Source organism: Ceratotherium simum, chromosome 38 (assembly GCF_057802395.1).
Source record: "Ceratotherium simum simum isolate JZ-2026a chromosome 38, ASM5780239v1, whole genome shotgun sequence".
Lineage (NCBI taxonomy): Eukaryota > Metazoa > Chordata > Mammalia > Perissodactyla > Rhinocerotidae > Ceratotherium > Ceratotherium simum.
The window spans coordinates 7,435,616-7,454,076 of record NC_141937.1 but is presented as its reverse complement, the minus strand read 5'-3'; the positions used below and the strand labels follow the sequence as shown (position 1 = coordinate 7,454,076).

Sequence of the window (18,461 nt, the reverse complement as noted above, 5' to 3'; positions counted from 1 at the left end):
TAACTTCCTACCCTTGTAAATGACAATTTCATTATCCTTTCCTCTCTCTGTAAAACTCTTCCTTCATCTTCACTATTAGCTGATGACTTTGCTTCCTAGTGCACTGAGAAAAGAGGAACAACCAGCAATGACCTTCATAAATATTCTGCCTTCCACACTGCTACCAGGTTGAGTTGCCCACAGTCTTGTCTCAGGCCAAGCCTACATTCAAGTAGTTGTCAAATCAAGGACATTGCTCCTGAAATTCTCCCCTCTCTTCTGCATCATCAATCTCTCCATTACTCCACTGAATCATTCCCATAAGCACATAAACATGGTGCATTTTTTTCCCAAAAAAAGGAAAATTTTCTTGATCCCACATCCCCCACTCCCAGCTACCTCATTCCTTTGTTTTCCTTTACAGCAAAATTTCTCAAAAAAAAAATTTTATCCATATTTGCTCTCTCCCATTCCTCTTCTCCCCCTCACATGAGCCCAATCCAGGCAGGCTTTCACCCTCACCGGTCCACTGGTCAAGGTCACCAACGACCTTTCAGTTTCTAATTCCAACGCTCAATTCTCCTCCTTGTCTTGCTTGATCAGCATGTGGATGGATGATCAGTTCTCCTCCTAGAAATGCTTTCTTCCTTTGGCTTCCAGTTCACACTCTCCTGGGTTTCTTTCCACCTTTTTCCAACCACACCTTATGCAATCTGGGCTCACTCTTTCCACCTCACCTCATCTTCTACAACCCTTTGTCTTGCTCTGTCCCCTGCAGTCACACTGGCCTCCAGACTATTCTCAATGGGTCAGGGTATGGCCACTTCAGAACTTCTGTACTCACCTTATCCTCTTATCTGGAAACGTCTTTTCCCAAATGTCACCATGATGCTTTCTTTCACACCTTTCAGGTCCTTTCTCACATATCACCTGCTCAGTGAACTTTTCTTGACCATTTTATATAAAATTTCACCTCTTTCCCCAGCATTCACTACCCTTCTTTTTGGTTTTATTTTTCTCCATTGCAATGATAACCATCTAACATAATATATACTGAACATGTTTGTGTGTGTATAACATAACACAGTTTTCCCAACCAGAATGGAAGCCTGATAGGGATTTCTTTTTCAGTCCTTTATCACTATAACCAATAAGGGCATAAAGCACACAGTAGGTGCTCAATAAGTATCTACTGAATGAAAAGAAAGAATGAAGGAAGGAAATGTATTCTTTCAGGAAATAAAGATCAATATTGCTGTGATGCACTTCATTGCCATGTTACACAACTAATCAGAGTAATATTGATTTTTGATTAAATTTCTAGGAGAATGCAAAGTGGCCTGAATTTTAGGCAAATCTAAGGATATGAGTACAGTTGGCTTCTTTCTCTAATAATTACCCAATGACTGTAAAACAAATATGGAAACAATTTGCAAATATTGGTACAAGTGAGAAGAGAAGGCTCCATTATCCGAGTAGAAATGTCAGGGTAACAATCAGTGATCTTTGCTTTAAGAAAGCTCTCTCAGGCTTTCACAGGAAAATGGCTGTGAGATACAAGTGTTTTCATAAATGTGTGTGCTGGGCGGGGGTTGGTTTTCAACTCTTACCTGCAATGGAGGATAATTGATTTTGCCTGTATTTGAATAAACATTATATCATGCATGCTATTCTGGAACTTTGCAGCATGAAAAAATGAAGGAGGTATACTGTAACCTGTTAATTCAAGGAGTTAGAAATGATTCCAGTTTCTTACCCTGTTCTAATTAACCCCTTTCTGTTTTCTTTTATTGTGTGTGTGTGAGCAAGACTGGCTCTGAGCTAACATCCATCACCAATCTTCCTCCTTTTGCTGAGGAAAATTAGCCCTGAGCTAACATCTGTGCCCATCCTCCTCTATCTTGTATATGGGATGCCGCCACAGCATGGCTTGATGAGCAGTGTATAGGTCCGTGGCCAGGATCTGAACCTGTGAACCCCGGGCTGCTGAAGCAGAGTGTGCAAACTTAACCACTACGCCACTGGGACAGCCCTAACCCCTTTCTGTTTTTAATCCCGTATTGGAAATGGGCAGTCCCACTTTGAAACATACTCACACCAAAGAAAAACACACAAACCAAAAACTCATCGACAGAACTGAGCCGCCACATTTCCATCTGCATGTTCTCTGGTCAGAGTTGGCAAAGACTACCTTGGGAATAAAAGTCAATACGAGAGTGTAAGGTAGGTTAACCACCATGTCCTCAACTATTTGGTGTAAGTATTTCAAGGATAACTTGACACCAAGATTTAACATAATAATACGGAGTCTGTAATTCCATTAAGGATTAAGAGATTTATTTTTAAGCGGTCAAAAGTATATGTATGTGTGTGTGTGTGTATATATATATATATATACATATAATATTTTACACCCTGAATTATTTACTTAGCACATCTATTTAATATCTGACATGTCTCACTGAGCACAACACAGTATTTAAATAATCTCCTTTAAATGGACCATCCTTTGTATTGAAGTCACATGTTCACATCCATAGAGAAAGCTGCCGTAGTGAAATATAGATAATACACACAAAGTACAAAAATCTGGTGAAAAGAGCTTGCACATCCACCCACAGACATCAAATCAGGGCTGTCTGTGGTGATCGATCCCTCAGGCATAATTCATCTCATCACTTATTTGTTTGCTTATCTGCTGCTACGTGGTACCTGCTCACCGCTGGCGTCCTGAGATGAAATGCTCTGGCAGATAGCAGATGTCCCAATTAATAACCTGTCAGGTCTGATGGATAGAAGAGGAAGAGTGTCCTCACACATCTCTCCAGAAGGCTTTCTTCCCCATTTTAGGGCACTGAGGGTCAGGAGACACACTCTGCTTCCCCAGAGAGAGCCTGGACTGTCTCATTAGTGTCTATCTTTCACAACACTCTGGCACAGACATTGGGAAGCTGACTCACCTGCTCTTCCCCAAGAATCCTGAAGTGATGGAGCTCTTTAATCAAGGAGTCGGGGCAGCCAGCTGGTGGAAAAAAGAATTAATCACAAACACATTATTCCCATTCTGTGCGGTAATGTGTTCCTACATCAGTTATGAATATTGACAATCAGTGTTGTTGTTTGGGAGGACACACTCACCTACCTGCAAAACACATTCTAACCAACCACCAAAAAGCCCAGCCCCCCAGGGAGCTCAGGCTGCTGCCTGGCCCCCCACTGTGACTCTTCAGGAAGGAGCTGTTTGTGAGCCTGGCCAGGCCTTTTCTCCCCTCTCGATTATGATCTGGCCTTTGTGGGGCCTTAGGGTACCATGTCATTTCTGCCCAGCATGTTACTTGTCCCTAATATAGAGCCAGGACTTTGCGGAGCCAGAGTGGGAGAACTGGTGAGTGTAGGTTCATTTCACGTATTTATCACGTCCTATTTCCTGCCCTCCAGGCTGGGATCCTGCACACTGAGAGTCAAGAATGAAGATAGCACAGGTGGACGCCCCGTCTTCGTGGGATTCAGCTGTAGTTTAGAACCTTCCCTGATTCCTCCAGGAGGCTTGGTCAAGACCATAAAGATCCTGCATTTCAGTTTGGAAAGGGTCTCTTACGGAAAGGACCTAGGAAGAGGACAATGATAGTCTTGGTGCCCATTACCTTCTAGTTCTACCCAGTCAATGAAAGCCTATTCAAGCTTTCATATTTTCTTTCTTCAATTGTAAAAAGAAATAAGTAAATAAATCACTCATATACATATATATACATATGCCAGTGCATGTTAGTTATCATTTAAAATGTGTTCCATCCCTGTCTTTTTAATAGAATTATTCCACAGTATTAATTTGTAGTCATCCATAATATTACATCTGGAAACAAAATTGATATAAAAACCTGTTTCTTTGAGATAAGATCTATGGATTACACAATCTTCTATTAAGGACATTGGGTTGTATGCAAAATGCACCAAAGCAATCACTGGGCTGTTTCTCATGTTATGCAGCATTGTGATGTAAGAATGGTGGAAAGTTCGTCTGGGGGAGGGCAGGCTGAGGAAGGAGGGAACTGTTGTCTTCACAGCGGTGAAGGAATTATCCTTTGCAAGAAAGATTAGATTTGTGCATTATTCTAGAAGGTAGGATTAAAATGAACAGGTAAAAATTACAGCAGGTAGACTTTGGTTCAATAGAAATAAATTTCTAATTTAAAAATGGAATACATTGCCTTACAATCCAGTAACTGGAGGTTTTCAAACAGAGGCTAAATGACTATTTATGCAGGACATTTTAAAGATGAATTTGTCTGGTTAGTTCCAATTCTGAAATTCTGTGACAATGTAAAATGCTGGAACATAGTTTTAGTCTTTGATATCATATTTGATATAGTCTTTGACATTATAGCATTTCATGCTCTGAGAAAGTGGTTCATCAATGTTCACTCAGGTAGTACAAAAGATTAAAAAAATGAAAACAGGTGATGTCACGACCTGACAATAGTCCAAGAAAATAAATAAAAATCCTGAGGTGAATATTTTGGTGGAAAACATGGTGAATTAACTGCCCTAGGCACGACCAATTCTACAAAGAAGGAAGGCTAGATCCTTGATGTTAGAAGGTATACTTGAGCTGTGTTTCTCCAACTGGAGACCACAAACACTTGCAGACTGAAGGTTTTTTCTGAGAAGTTGTTCATTTCAGAGCTGCTATTCTGATGATCATCTAAATAATTAGTCAAAGTGTATTATGGATCATTGGTTGGCCACAATTCAACCAAAAACTGCTGTGGAAATTCAGCCTCATGTCAGTTCTTGAGTTTTAAATCTTCCTGGGAGCAAATAGTCATATTTTAGTTTTGTTAAACCAATGAGAAAAGAACAGAGGCAGAGAGAATTCCAGGGATGCCTTCCCGACACGTGAGGGTCCCTTGGTCCAGTGCCAAGTGTATGGCGGGTGCTGAGTGGGAGAAGTGATAGAAGAATCCAGGCACCACCCAGCATAGGGTCGTAGGTGTGCTGAGATAAGAAGACCTGGGTGGGCCGACCAGTCAGGGCCCTGTTTGTATCCCAAGCAACAACTTAGTTTCAGTAAGATGACAGCCTCTGCCATATTAAATTCATAGGGTTAATTTGCATACTTTTGGTTTTGTGTTTTCATTTATAATTAATTTATAAATTTTCAGTTGGACCTTCTAGTCGTATAAGTATAAAATATTTATATCTAAATTTATATCTAGACATAGTTAGGAAATATTATTTTAAAAAATAATTTTATTCAACCTTAGAAGTTTTAGGGGATTCTTTTTTCCTTTACAGTGGTCCTTTACATCCCTCAAATTTGAGAAAAACTGACTTGACTTATTTTAATGCCAGGTATAATAAGAAACAGAATTTAAAATTAGCCTATCTTCAGAATTTGTATTCTAACATTCTCCCAAGGCATAACTAAAAGGATTGATGCCAATGATAGCTCAAATATAAACATCTTTAACAGAAGACTAGATAATTACCTGAAACACCTGGCAGGTGCAATAAAACGCAACAAACAGGGATAGGTATAGCATACAGTTAGAAGGGAAGAGTTGTAAGGGGTCAAGATGTTTAAGAGGACCATGGAGGGGTATCTGTGTGCTCATCACAGGAACATCAATGTGGGAAATGGACAGATGCAAACTTAGTGTGAAGACACAGTTTAACAGTAATAAACTAGAAACGCAAGACACGTTATACAGAATGCAATAGTGTGGCAACAAAGAAAAAAAGGACCTACCAATTAAAGACGATATGAAAGTAGGTGTTAACGGTGGTGGTGTACTCTCGTTTTATCCAAATTCCTCACATGAGGTCTACATACACATGACAGTGGATCATCTTTTCTTTTTTTTGGTGAGGGAGATTAGCCCTGAGATAATATCCGTTGCCAATCCTCCTCTTTTTCTGAGGAAGATTGGCCCTGGGCTAATATCTCTGCCCATCTTCCTCTACTTTATATGTGGGATGCCACCACAGCATGGCTTGATAAGCGGTGCATAGCTCTGCACCCAGGATCCGAACTTGCGAACTCCAGGCTGCCGAAGCAGAGCACACGAACTTAACCACTACGCCACCAGGCCGGCCCTGACAGTGGATCATCTTTTGAAGCCACAGCTGTCTACTTTGACCACATCGTATCCTCACAGCACCCAGCATCATCTGCCTTCACGCCCGTTAGTGGGTCTCTTATTGAGATAACAGTTAAAAGGATCCTGTTTAAATTTGTACATCGGATATCATGCCATCCTCCATGGGTTTTCCACCTCACTAAGAGTAGATGCCAAGGTCCTTGGAATGGCCTATGAGGTCCTCTGCCATCTCTGAGCCTCTCTCTCCCTTGCTCATTGCACTTTGGCCCCGTTGGCCTGCTGACCTTTCTCTGTTGCTGACCACCCCAGGGAGGCTGCTGTCTCCAGGCCTTTGTACATGCCACTACCTCCATCTGGAAAGCTCTTGGCCCCATATCTGCGTGGAGCTCTCCCCACCTCCTTCAAGTTCTGCTCAAATGTCACCTTCTCAGTGAGGCTGTTTGGGACCACCCTATGTGAAATTGCAGCCTATCTTCATCCCCCCACACCCCCATCACTGCCGTATTTTCTGCACAGCACTCATCATCTTTGAACGTACTGTATACCTCATTTACTTTATTTTCTGCCTCCCACTGCTGAAATACATAGGGACAAGCGCAGTGATCTTTGCTGTTTCTCACCGCTGTATCAGCCATGCCTAGAACAACGCCTGGCTGTACAAACTGCCCAATGGCAGGTGCTCCATGAGTGTCATCTACCATGTGGCCACTCCCCACATAGCTTGGTGATTATGGCACCTGGGAAAGGCTCCTACTACCCTCCTCTCCTTTTCTCATCCCAGAGGCCTCAGCTCTGACCTCCAGCCCTGCAGGTGCTTTGCTTTTATTGGTTAAGTGGCCTTGTACTGACCTCTCACCGCTCTCTCCAACTTAGACCCCACATGGGAATATGTCAATGATGCTTAGAATCCACGACTCCTTTGTACTTCTACTGGACCTGCTTTGCTAATATCCAATATCTAGCTCTGGATGAATGCCACCACCTACTTTTTCTTGTCCTGTTTCACTTCTGCCAATCGCAGCGAATGTAGCAAAATGGGGCTAGAAGATCTTCCAACAGAAATTCACGCCATCTACCTGAAGCTGCATCCTTGTTGAGAGCGGTGCCACTGCAGATTCGGGTCCACTCCTTGTCGACCCCTCGGTGCAGCTTGCCCCGCCACTTATCTTTGGCCAGCACCCCCTCCCATCTCCCTTGGGGACTCTTCCAAATCGTCACCATTCTTCTCAATTAGCCTCTAGACACTTCATTCTCAAAATACCACCTCACCTGACACAAGTCCAAAAACGTTAAGCTATTGCACTGAACATGGAGACGAGGGGCCCAGACCCGCTGTGAGGAAGCTGTGGGAGGACCTCACCCTACATGCTGGTCCTCCTCAGCCATAGAGTCACCTCATCTGAGGTGACACTTTTCTTAGGGCCCCCAATCTGCTCACTGGGTGGGGGGGAAGTGGACCACCCAGCTACTTTGTCCCAACATGGGCTACTGATGGGCAGCACTGGTCCCAAGCTCCTGCTGGCTGCCTGAGGCTTTGTCGGGCCTACATGGCAGCTTAACTTCTTACTCTGCCCAATCCTGCTCCCTTCGCCTCCTTTCCCAGGTGTGATCCCAACAAACATCTGTCCCCCATGCTCTTCCTCAGACTTGGCTTCCAGAGAACTCACCTTGTGCCAACCATCAAGTGTACCATCCCTGAACTTCATATTCCTTCCCAATCATAACCCCCTATTCTATCTATCCCTCTCTACTCCTCCAGGATGGAATGGGAAAAGGTTCCTTCTCCTCAGAACGAGTGTCATTCTTTATCCATCCTAACCTGTCCCCTCTCAACCTCTTGTAGGCGTAACTTACCATTCACTCTCTCTTCTCAAAGTTTACGGCTCTGTGGCTTGTTCACTTCAAACTATATATGTATTTAAATCTCTCCCTTCAAAATTCAGCAAAAATCCAGCCTTCAGCATATAGTTACCACCCTATCTCTTTGTTTCTCCTTTCAACCAATTTCCTCAAAAGAATAGCTTATAGCCACTGTTACCACTTGAAAACAGCAACTGGAGGTATGGATTACAGAAGGTAAATACCAAAACTGGGGGTTTAATGCCTTTTAAAACAAGTTATTGTTTGGGCTGGCCTGGTGGCATAGTGGTTAAGTTCTTCTGCTCCGCTTCGGCAGCCTGGGGTTCACGGGTTTGGATCCCGGGTGCGGACCTACACATCACTCATCAATCCATGCTGTGGCGGCATCCCATATACAAAGTAGAGGAAGACTGACACAGATGTGAGCTCAGGGTCAATCTTCCTCAAGCAAATAGAGGAAAATTGGCAACAGATGTTAGCTCAGGGCCAATCTTCCTCACCAAAAAAAAAAAACAAAGTTATCGTCATCATGGCTTGGGTTGAAGCTCTGATTCTGCAACAACTATCTATTCTTGAATAAATCAGTTACTCTAAATGCCAAATCCTTTATCAAGAATAATCATAATGTCTACTTCAGACAGCAGTTTTGAATGTATGTGAAAGCAAGGTGGAATGACAAAAGATTAGAAAGTGAATTTATTGCTAATAATATTAATGGCATTCCCAGATCTAATGATCTCATTTATTTAAAAGGGAAGTAGCTTGTTGAAACAATTGCTACATGATCTATTGTCTTAAGAAATAAAGGTCAGGACTTCTTTTTTCAGCTCTAACATGTAAAGGGCTTGAAAGTTATTATTCCCATCCTTACAACAAGAAAAATCTTGGCAAACTGAAAATCAACTTTTCTTGGACCCATCAGAGAACTGATGTCACAGGGCAAAGCACCACCGGAATGTGGAGAGATAGGCAAATCCAGCAAGTCACAACGAGATCTGCTTATATGGAGCAAAAGCCACTGGAACCATAAACTGGTAGGAACACTTAAGCAGAAATTTTGATGAATTGCTGGAAGCTGGGCATGGACTAGTGTGAGAGTGAGGAACTCTAGGGGCCCGAGGTCCTAGAGATTTTCCTGACCTTTACCTTCAAGAACCCCACCAGGTCCTTAAGGTGAAGATCCCCTTGTGGCTCTGGCAGGAGGAGGGGAGGAGTAATTATTGGGAAATATGTCCAGAGCCTTCTCCATAGTGAAGTTCTGCTCTCCAGGGGAAAGGACTTTGCCAGCACCTACCCCAGAGCTATGGGAGAGGGGCATTCCTCTGACTCCAGCCTGTCCCACTAAATAGAGGAAAAGAGTCAACAGGAGTAAAAGCTTCAAGGAAGCAGACTGAGAACGCTGCATGCATGGGAGAGAGTAGGAGGCAGGGGAAAAAATCCCTATACCACTGGAGAAATGCTTGTGAAGGTCACAGCCCAAAGAACCAGACCAACTAAAAGACTAAGACTTAATTGGAAGACTATAGAACACCTCCCCCCATTAACTTTACCACCATACCAACAGAACCCCAGTAAAATAACAGTGGATAGAAGCTGAAGAGCTGCAAGACACAGATTCTCTCTGAGGAAGAGTAAGTAGGGAAGCCCAAAGTCGAGAAGAGAGACAAAAATCAAGGAAACTAGAGGATTTGAAACCTATGGTACCCTCAACTTCAGCAAATATTAAACATAGCCCAACTCCTAGGTATTTGACATATATCCTCACATTAAAGGCCTACTCACCTCAGTTCCTATTATTCCATATAACATGTCCAACTTTCATCAATAATTACTCTTACTCTCCTCTCCTCTTCCTCCTTACTAGTCATGCCAAAAGGCAAGAAAAATGCAGTGTGAAGAGATAAAACAAGCATCAGAATCAGACTTAGGTATGATATAGATATTGGGATTATCAAACAGAGAGTTTAAAATGACTGTGATTAAGTTGTTAAGGGCTCTAATGGAAAAAGTAGACAACATACAAGAGCAGTTGGGTAATGTAGGCAGAAAGATGGAAACTCTAAGAAGGAATTAAAAGGACACGCTAGAAATCAAAAACTGTAACAGAAATGAAGAATGCCTTTGATGAGCTGTCAACAGACTTGACATGGCTGAAGAAAGAATCAGTAAGCTTGAAGAAAGGTCAAAAGAAACTCCTTAAACTGAAATGCAAAGAAAAGAAAAATAAAGAATGAAAAAAATTAGAACATAACATCCAAGAACTGTGGGACAATTTAAAAAGAGGTAACATATAATTTGAGTACCAGAAAGAGAAGAAAGGGAGAATGGAACAGAAGAAATATTTGAAGTAACAATGGCTGAGAACTTTGCGAGATTAATGACAGACACCACCCTACAGGTCCAGGAAGCTCAAAGAACACCAAGCAAGATAAATATCCAAAAACCACATCTAAGTATAACCATATCTTTGATTTTGCAGAAAACCAAAGACAAAGCGAGAATTGTGAAAGAAGTCAGAGAAAAAAAACCACTGTACTGAAAAACAAAGATAAGAATTACAGAAAAGTTCTCATCAGAAAACATGCATTCAAGAAGAAAGTAGAATGAAATATTTAAAATGTTGAAATAAAAATGCCACCAACCTAGAATTCTACATCCAGCAAAATTATCCTTTCAAAAGTGAAGTAAAGACTTTCTTTGACAAGAACTGAGGGGATTCATTGCCAGTATACCTGCCCTGCAAGAAATGTTAAAGGAAATTCTTCAGGTAGAAGAAAAGGACAGAAATTTGGATCTATGTAAAGAAAGTAAAGGTCAGAAATTTGGATCTATGTAAAGAAGGAAGACAGTTGAAGAAGGAATAAATGAAAGTAAAACAAGATCTTTTATTTCTCTTATTCTTAATTGATTTGAGAGATAAATTTCAAGTACTAATAGTAGCAATGTATTGGGTGATTATAGTATATATATAAGTGAAATGAATGACAGCAATATCACAAAGGATTCAAAGGGGGAATTGGGAATATTCTGCTATAAGGTATCTGCACCACACATATTCTTTGTTCTAGTGATCTTTGAAAGTGGACTTAGATTAGTTAAAATATATATTGTAAACCTTAGGGCAACTACTAAAAAATGGAATCATCTAAATACACTGATTAAAAAACAGAGATTATCAGAGTGGTTAAAGAAAGACAAAACAAGAAATAAAGGTTAGATGTTGAATCATTTCCACCACATATTATATATATAGAAGGAAAGAAATTCAATAATTTGTTGACTTTAGCAGGTGATTTACCAAGTAAAAGCCCTGAGACTCTCTCGCATGGTGGGTTTCGAAGTTGATGTCATGGGGACATGACCACTCCTGTCTAGTCTGGTCTGGATTAGAAGGTAAAACCATTACTTGTCTTGGGAGGGCAAATCTGAATCCCTAACTTACTTGGAAACCATATTAAACAATGGTTTTAGGTTGAGAAACAGTGAATAGTATAATATATGCTACATTAGGCATTTTAATTTGTTATTAAAGTCTTTCCTTGAAAAAAATGGCCGAGGAAATGAACCTAAACATCAGTGTTGTGTCCAGCACTGTTTTTGGTGCGATACAGAAGGAAAAGAAGTATAATACTGCTTGCGAAGACTTTACAAATCTAGCTGGATTGAAAGAATGTGCTAAATGGTAACACCTCTGTGAATGAAGAATGTGTATAAAATGAAAAATATGTGAGGCATAGACATGCTCATCAGGACACAGAGTCCTTCCCAAACACGCCTGGGAAAGGAAGACCAGCGTCCAGACAAGATGCATGTATTTTCCTGGTTGTCATTGTCCTGTTAGCCCCCTGCTTCTCTTTCTCTCATTAGGTGGATTCTACAATCTCTTTATCCTGCATGTGAGGGTGGAGGGTACTCTCTGTCCCAGCCTGGCCCACCCTCCCCCACTCCCAGGTACCCAGCCCAGGAGGAAATGGGAAACAATGACGAAGCAAGAAGAGGAGAAGGAAATGAAGGGACTGTTCATCTCCACCACTAACTAGCTGTGTTATCTGGGGCCAAAGATATGGTGTTAGCTCTAAAACTTTCATTTTCTACTTGTAAAAAAGGGAGTAAGGGGGCTGGCCCTGTGGCCTCGTGATTAAGTTTGTTGTGCTCCGCTTTGGCAGCCTGGGTTCAGTTCCTGGGCGTGGATCTATACCACTCCTTGGTGGCCACGATGTGGCAGCAACCCACATACAAAATAGTGGAAGATTAGCACAGATGTTAGCTTAGGGTGAATCTCCCTCAGCAAAACAAACAAACAAACACAAAAGGGAGTAAGAAGATTTCACTTATGGGGTGGTTGTAAATGATGTGTATGGGTATCTATGTATATCCGTTACCTAGTACGGTTCCTTGTACATTAGGCTCTTAGTGACTGGTAGGTGCTATTTTCAGGATCTCTGGAGTGCAGGAGTACTTGTGAGACTGTACTTGAAATGGTTGCTCTGCTGCTGTCTCAGAAGTACCGTTTTTCATGAACCCTCAATATTTATTTATTTTTTTTATTTTTCATTTTTTTGGTGAGGAAGATTGGCCCTGAGCTAATGTCTGTTGCCAATCTTCCTCTATTTTGTATGTGGGATGCCGCCACAGCATGGTTTGATGAGTGGTGTGTAGGTCCATGCCTGGGATCTGAACCCACGAACCCTGGGCCACTGAACCAGAGTGTGCAAACTTAATCACTAAGCCACCAGGTCAGCCCCCTGAATCCTCGATATTTAGAGACCAGTTTTGCTAAAGGAATCCAGTATCTAATTAAATAATTGAGATTTATTTATGATAATAGATTAGTAAGTCTGTACATATATATGTATATAATGTGTATACATTTATATACATATATGTATATGTACATATGATCAGATCATGTATGCTTAGAAAAATATGGTTAGTATACATTTAAGGCTTCAAGTTTTTTGCCTTTTTATTAATTCATTTATTCATTTACTCAACTACAATAATATAAAATGATTAATAAACAATTTGATATTTTTATTTGATATAATAAAGCTTTATGACATACTTTTACCTTTGAACTGAAGTATTTTTAAATCCCAATGGTCATTTCACATTGCATCATTTACATACTTACACTTACAAAGTGAATTAACAGAAGCAATAATAAAAATAACTTAAGCCCCAGATCCACAAACACATCCACTTATCCAAACACACAAAAAGGAAACTAACTCAAATTTCTGACAAAAGGGACAGTTAGCAACTGCTTAATATACCTTCTGTTTAGCCTTCTGAGCCAGCCGTAACGCATAGTAAGGGCATCACTTGAGTATACAATCAACAGATGGGTGATTATGGCAAACAAGCTGTGGTTTAAAAACAAATATTCCACAAAGATGTCAAAGAAGAGAACTGACGACTTGTAATTCTGTTTAACCAGAACTGATCTGTTTTTTATTGGGACGTAGGGGCAAGGGGCTCTGTTTTCTACTTGTAGCTGCTTTGTAATCTTCAAGGTGACTTGCCTTTGTCACCCAGGTAATAAGTGAAGCAAATGACAGAGCTGAGTAATTGACAATTCTACCTTGAAATTCTACCTCCAAATCCCAGACTCTACGCACTGCAAAGGACCTTCTGCCCTGCGACGGTGGTTTAACAAAAATGGATGTTAGATTTTGCGTATAAAAAGGACACAAGTTCAGAATTTCACATACAACATTTTTTTAACTGTCAAACTAATAAGATCAGTCTGATTAACGTGAGCACACTTCTTGTGTTTAGGGGAGAAAATATACTACTGTAGAGACATCAGAAATCTATGCACAACAAAAAAACAAAAGCAAAACAGAATTTCAGAGGTTAAAAGTATTCATCGTGGAGTGATTATAAAAAATGAATATGAAGGGACTATGAACACAGGCTTTCTTTGGTGGTAGAGCCAGTCTTTACAGCTATACTGTATATCATTGTACTCCCCAAAAAAGAATACATTCAATGTGAATGTGTTGGCACACATATAAAGCTCGCATCAATGACAACTAATTAAATTGAATAAAAAAGTATTTTGAGGGCCCACGTGTGTAGCGCCTATCACAGTTTCCATTAACTATGTAATTATTTGTTAATATCTGCTTTTCCCGCTCTGAACACATGCTCCACGAGGACAGAGACTTGCTCACTGCTTTATCTAGGACCTGGGAACCAGCATAGCATCCAGCACAAGAGTAGTATTCAAAAAATATTTGCTGAAGGAATAAATATATTAAGGGGGAAAAGTCATTGCCTTCTGGTTCTCACAAACCAGAACATCGGCAAATAGATGACTTTACAAGCCAGTGCAGAGTTAATTTAAGGGTCTGTGAGAGAACGTCTATTTGCCTTAAGGTCAGTTTTTTAAAATCTCAGAAGTGAACTATTTTATGCTTGAAGTGCCAGGTTTAATTTTTAAACACAAAATATTAGTATACCACTATTCAAGCAAGCAAGAGTTCTTTGAAAGTTCCAATTCTTACTGGCCTCGTCAAAATAAAGCTAATTTTCAGCAAGAGTAGAGCTCTGTTATCAAAGGAAGACGTAGGCCAGGTCTGCTGGGATGGTTTAGATTGGGGCTTCCCCGACAGCCAATCACTGAGCCCACTGTGGAAATGTCAAAATATTTTCCTCAAGACAGCCACACAACTGCCAAATGCAATCTGATGACTTTGTTTATATTAATGACAATCAGATCTAATTCTTAAATTTTATGGACTTGCTGGTATTTAATTTCTTCAACGATTAAAGATAGATTTATGTAATACATAGTCATATATTAAAGAACAAAAATATCCTAGTTTTTAAAGAACTGTTGTCTGTTACTCTCTCCAGACCAACCTCTCTCTTAGTACAAAATTCCCTTCTATAACTTCCCAGACAGATTGCATTATAGACTCTGTCTCAAGACTCCCAGTGACAGGGGTCAGGGGTCAGCTAAAGAATTCTATTCTAATAATGAAGCATTCTTATTAGAAGGATCTTTCTCGATACTAGTTCTAGGGTTGGAGTGATAGAGATTATATCCTATCATTTTAAATCTTTATTAAGCTTCTTTTTCCTGAGGCAAACACCCATTTGCCTGAAATAATCTGTAATATATATGAAAATTTATAGGAAGTATCTAGACATTTGTCTCCTTTCTCTCTCTTCTTAGATTTGACCTTGTAGTAGGCAATATCCCTGCTCAAATGTGGTACTCGGGATGTCTCCTGTTTATTTGTTGTTGCCACATTCACTCATGTGTTTAGTGTCAGACACTTGACCAGATGCTGGGGAGCCCGAGGGAAGGAGACAGACCTAATCTGTGATTTTACGGTGCTTCATTCCAAGAAGGTTTAGAGAGGTCTTCTCTTTGTTTGCAAGGTCAGACTTTGTGGTGAGAGTTCTCACACCTGCTACATTCACTTCCTCATTTTACCGTTAACGTCATATGGGTAGGTTTCCGCCCACCCTACTGATAAAGTGTTCTATAATGCCCACTCTGAATTCAGGACCCAACAGCTAGGCCTAACCCTAGAACAGCCACCTAACTTATTGGCCCAGGGAAAGTGTAACAACATATGGTGTCTGAATATTTAAGAGGTATAAATCAATCTGAAAAACTGTTAAAAAAAGTTTCACCCTTCTACTTTGACAAATACACCTGCATGAGGATCTGCATTAGAACTCGCAGACCCCTTGGAGGTCTGCTCTTGAATGTGGCTCGACTGGCACAGCCAGACTCGGTCCCTGGCCCTTCCCCTCCTCTTACTTCCAGACTCTTATCTCCTTGAAGGGCCTCTCACTCACCTATATGCTGCAGCCCATAGGTCCAAGCTTCACCACTCAGCCACCCACCATGAGTTACCCCTTGGCCATTGCCTTCAGGAAGACAGAGCCAGTTAAGAGTCTCGGGGTCCTTTGTGCAGGAAATTCTGAATCCCAGGAATCCAGGAACCCAGGCAGGGCTCAGGTCCTGTGGGATCCTATGGGGATAGTTATGGGGGGAGAACAGACAGGGTCCCAGAGCAAAGCCTCTTTGCTTAGTTGAGTACTTACTGCCAATGGCCCTTGCCCAGTCCTGTCCCTTTCATCTCCTTGTAGTATCTGGCATTAGGTCAGCCCACCACCCTCACTATTCTTTTCCCCATTCCTTTGCTGCTCCATTTTCTTTGTTGCCCCTTCCTTCCTCTTCCTGTCATCCAAACGTGGGCTCCCTCTTCAGCCCATCGTTGTTCTATTTCTAATTCTTCCCCCCCACAGTTGCTTGACTGCTTCAACAAAACCCCTACGTGTGCCTTCTGCCTCCACTTGTCTCCAGTGCCAGCTCAACATTTGCACCCCAGGATCCAGCAATCACTTTCAAGTCAGGAAGTTTCACAGTGAGCACATCCCATGCCTCACTCACGACTTCTTCTACATTCAGTCCAAGTTGGCTCTTAATAAGTACATATACCTTAACAAGTGCTCACAATATTGTTTTTTTTTGGTAGTTGATGGCTGAAACTGATGCCAAACTCATTGCTTTTCAATTTTTGAGATTTAATCTTTCTTCATTTTGAAAAGTTAAAAAAATCCATCTCCAGAACTCTGGCCTCGGATTGTTCTTTCTTTGTGGTAACTCAAAGATGCCTGGCAGTAACTCTGAGATTATCTGTAGCATTGTTTGGAGATCTAACAGCACTTAAAATATTTGTGTGTTCCGGGCTGGCCCCGTGGCTTAGCAGTTAAGTGTGCACGCTCGGCTACTGGTGGCCCGGGTTCGGATCCTGGGCCCGCACCAACACACTGCTTGTCCGGCCATGCTGAGGCCGCATCCCACATACAGCAACTAGAAGGATGTGCAACTATGACATACAACTATCTACTGGGGCTTTGGGGAGAAAAAAAAAGGAGGAGGATTGGCAATAGATGTTAGCTCAGGGCTGATCTTCCTCACACACAAAAAAAATATTTGCGTGTTCCTTGTTCTGTTCTCACTTTTCTTATGCACAAGTTCCTCCTAAAATTGTTTGTTCTGTCCTTTCTAACATGGGAAACATTCTCTTTGCTCAAGAAAATGGGAAAAACAGGAATTGGGTAGTTTTTCACCTGTTAACATGATGCTGTCTTCTTCAATGAGGGCCTGTTCTTCTCTCAGTCATTTCTCTACTTTTTCTTGTCCTTGACTCAACTTTAAAAGCCTGTTTTGTTGTCTTTGGTCATTGAAATTAGAATTTCATCTGATTCCGGGCTTATCTTGATGATATCCTCCTAGATTTGTGTTCTTCTATTGGTTTTTCCCAGTTATGAAATTCCTCACTTATCTCTTACAACTGCTTTCTGAAAACCTGAGCTCACTGTAAATAAAAATAAGTTGCCTGCTTGGTATTAAAAATGAATAAGGAAACATTTTAAAAAGCATATGAAGACAGAATTGATTTCTACTTTTTTTAAAGGATAACTTTGAAACTGGGATTTTTATTTCAATTAGTATCTACAATCAACATTTACTTTCGTTCTGTCCCCATACTATGAAGACTATTTTACAATCTAATTGAGAATCTCCTCAGGAAAACGCATTACAAAGTTGTGGATTTTTTCCACAAAGTCACTGAGAGCTATTGAAAAAACCCAAAAAACAAAAAACCTTCAGGGGATTAACTGAACTACAACTTTTTCAGAAAGCTTTTGCTGAATTTCCTCAATAAACCATGCTGGGAAGTAGGGGAAACTCATTTGGAAAATACATTCCATTGAAAAGCATTTTTTAATGTGGTTTTTACCACAAGAGTCTTCAATCACTATTTTTTCTTTTAATTTCCTTGCAAATCATCTCAGGGGCAATTGTGACATCCTTTGGGTTCAATGGAAAACCGTGAGCACCCAGGCTTGGGATAAAAGTTGAAATGGATTTCAGCTCTGTGATGTTCTACTGGCACTGGCCACATGACACAAATAATCTGCAATTTGCAGATTGCTGCTGTTTGGTGTGATGCACTTTGAGGATTAATTTCTCTCTTGGCTATAGCTTAGAATCCCTAATGTAGGCTTGAAAATTACAGTTACCTTCTATTTTCCCCCAAAGTACAACTTTGAAAAAGAAACCAGCTAACGATGAAAAGGCATCAAAAATAAGTGATGATTCAATGTGATCAAAGACAATGCAGCAAAACACTGAACAACTACTTTTAATCACAAGCCAAAATAGGGCAGGGCACATCTGCAGAGTGGGTTTGATGGGCTCCTTTCCACTCCAGTTAAGCCAGGTTGATTAGGGTCTCTATGCACTTTGCTGAAGTAGCCATTTCTGAATTAGTGTGAGAGCCAGGCATTAATAGTATCCATGGAAAATTCACTGAGACATCTTGACTGAGCAATTGCATTCAACATCAGCAGTAGGACTTTACATAGTCAAATTCAAAGCATTATCACTTTGATAAATAAAACCAAGTTTATCTTAATAAATAATTATGTCCATAAAGGATTATTTATGCATTCCTTTCCAACAGCCAATACTTGATGAGTCCA

The 18,461-nt window shown here is 40.8% G+C and overlaps 1 protein-coding gene across 1 annotated transcript in view; it reads right to left on the bottom strand.

Moving 5' to 3' along the window:
- PRKN (parkin RBR E3 ubiquitin protein ligase) overlaps positions 1 to 18,461 on the bottom strand; it is a 1,259,401-nt gene that overhangs the window by 206,608 nt on the left and 1,034,332 nt on the right. The window contains exon 8 of the mRNA XM_014795395.2: positions 2,940 to 3,001. Within this exon, the coding sequence (XP_014650881.2) occupies positions 2,940 to 3,001 (62 nt within the window). The remainder of the gene's footprint in view (positions 1 to 2,939; positions 3,002 to 18,461) is intronic.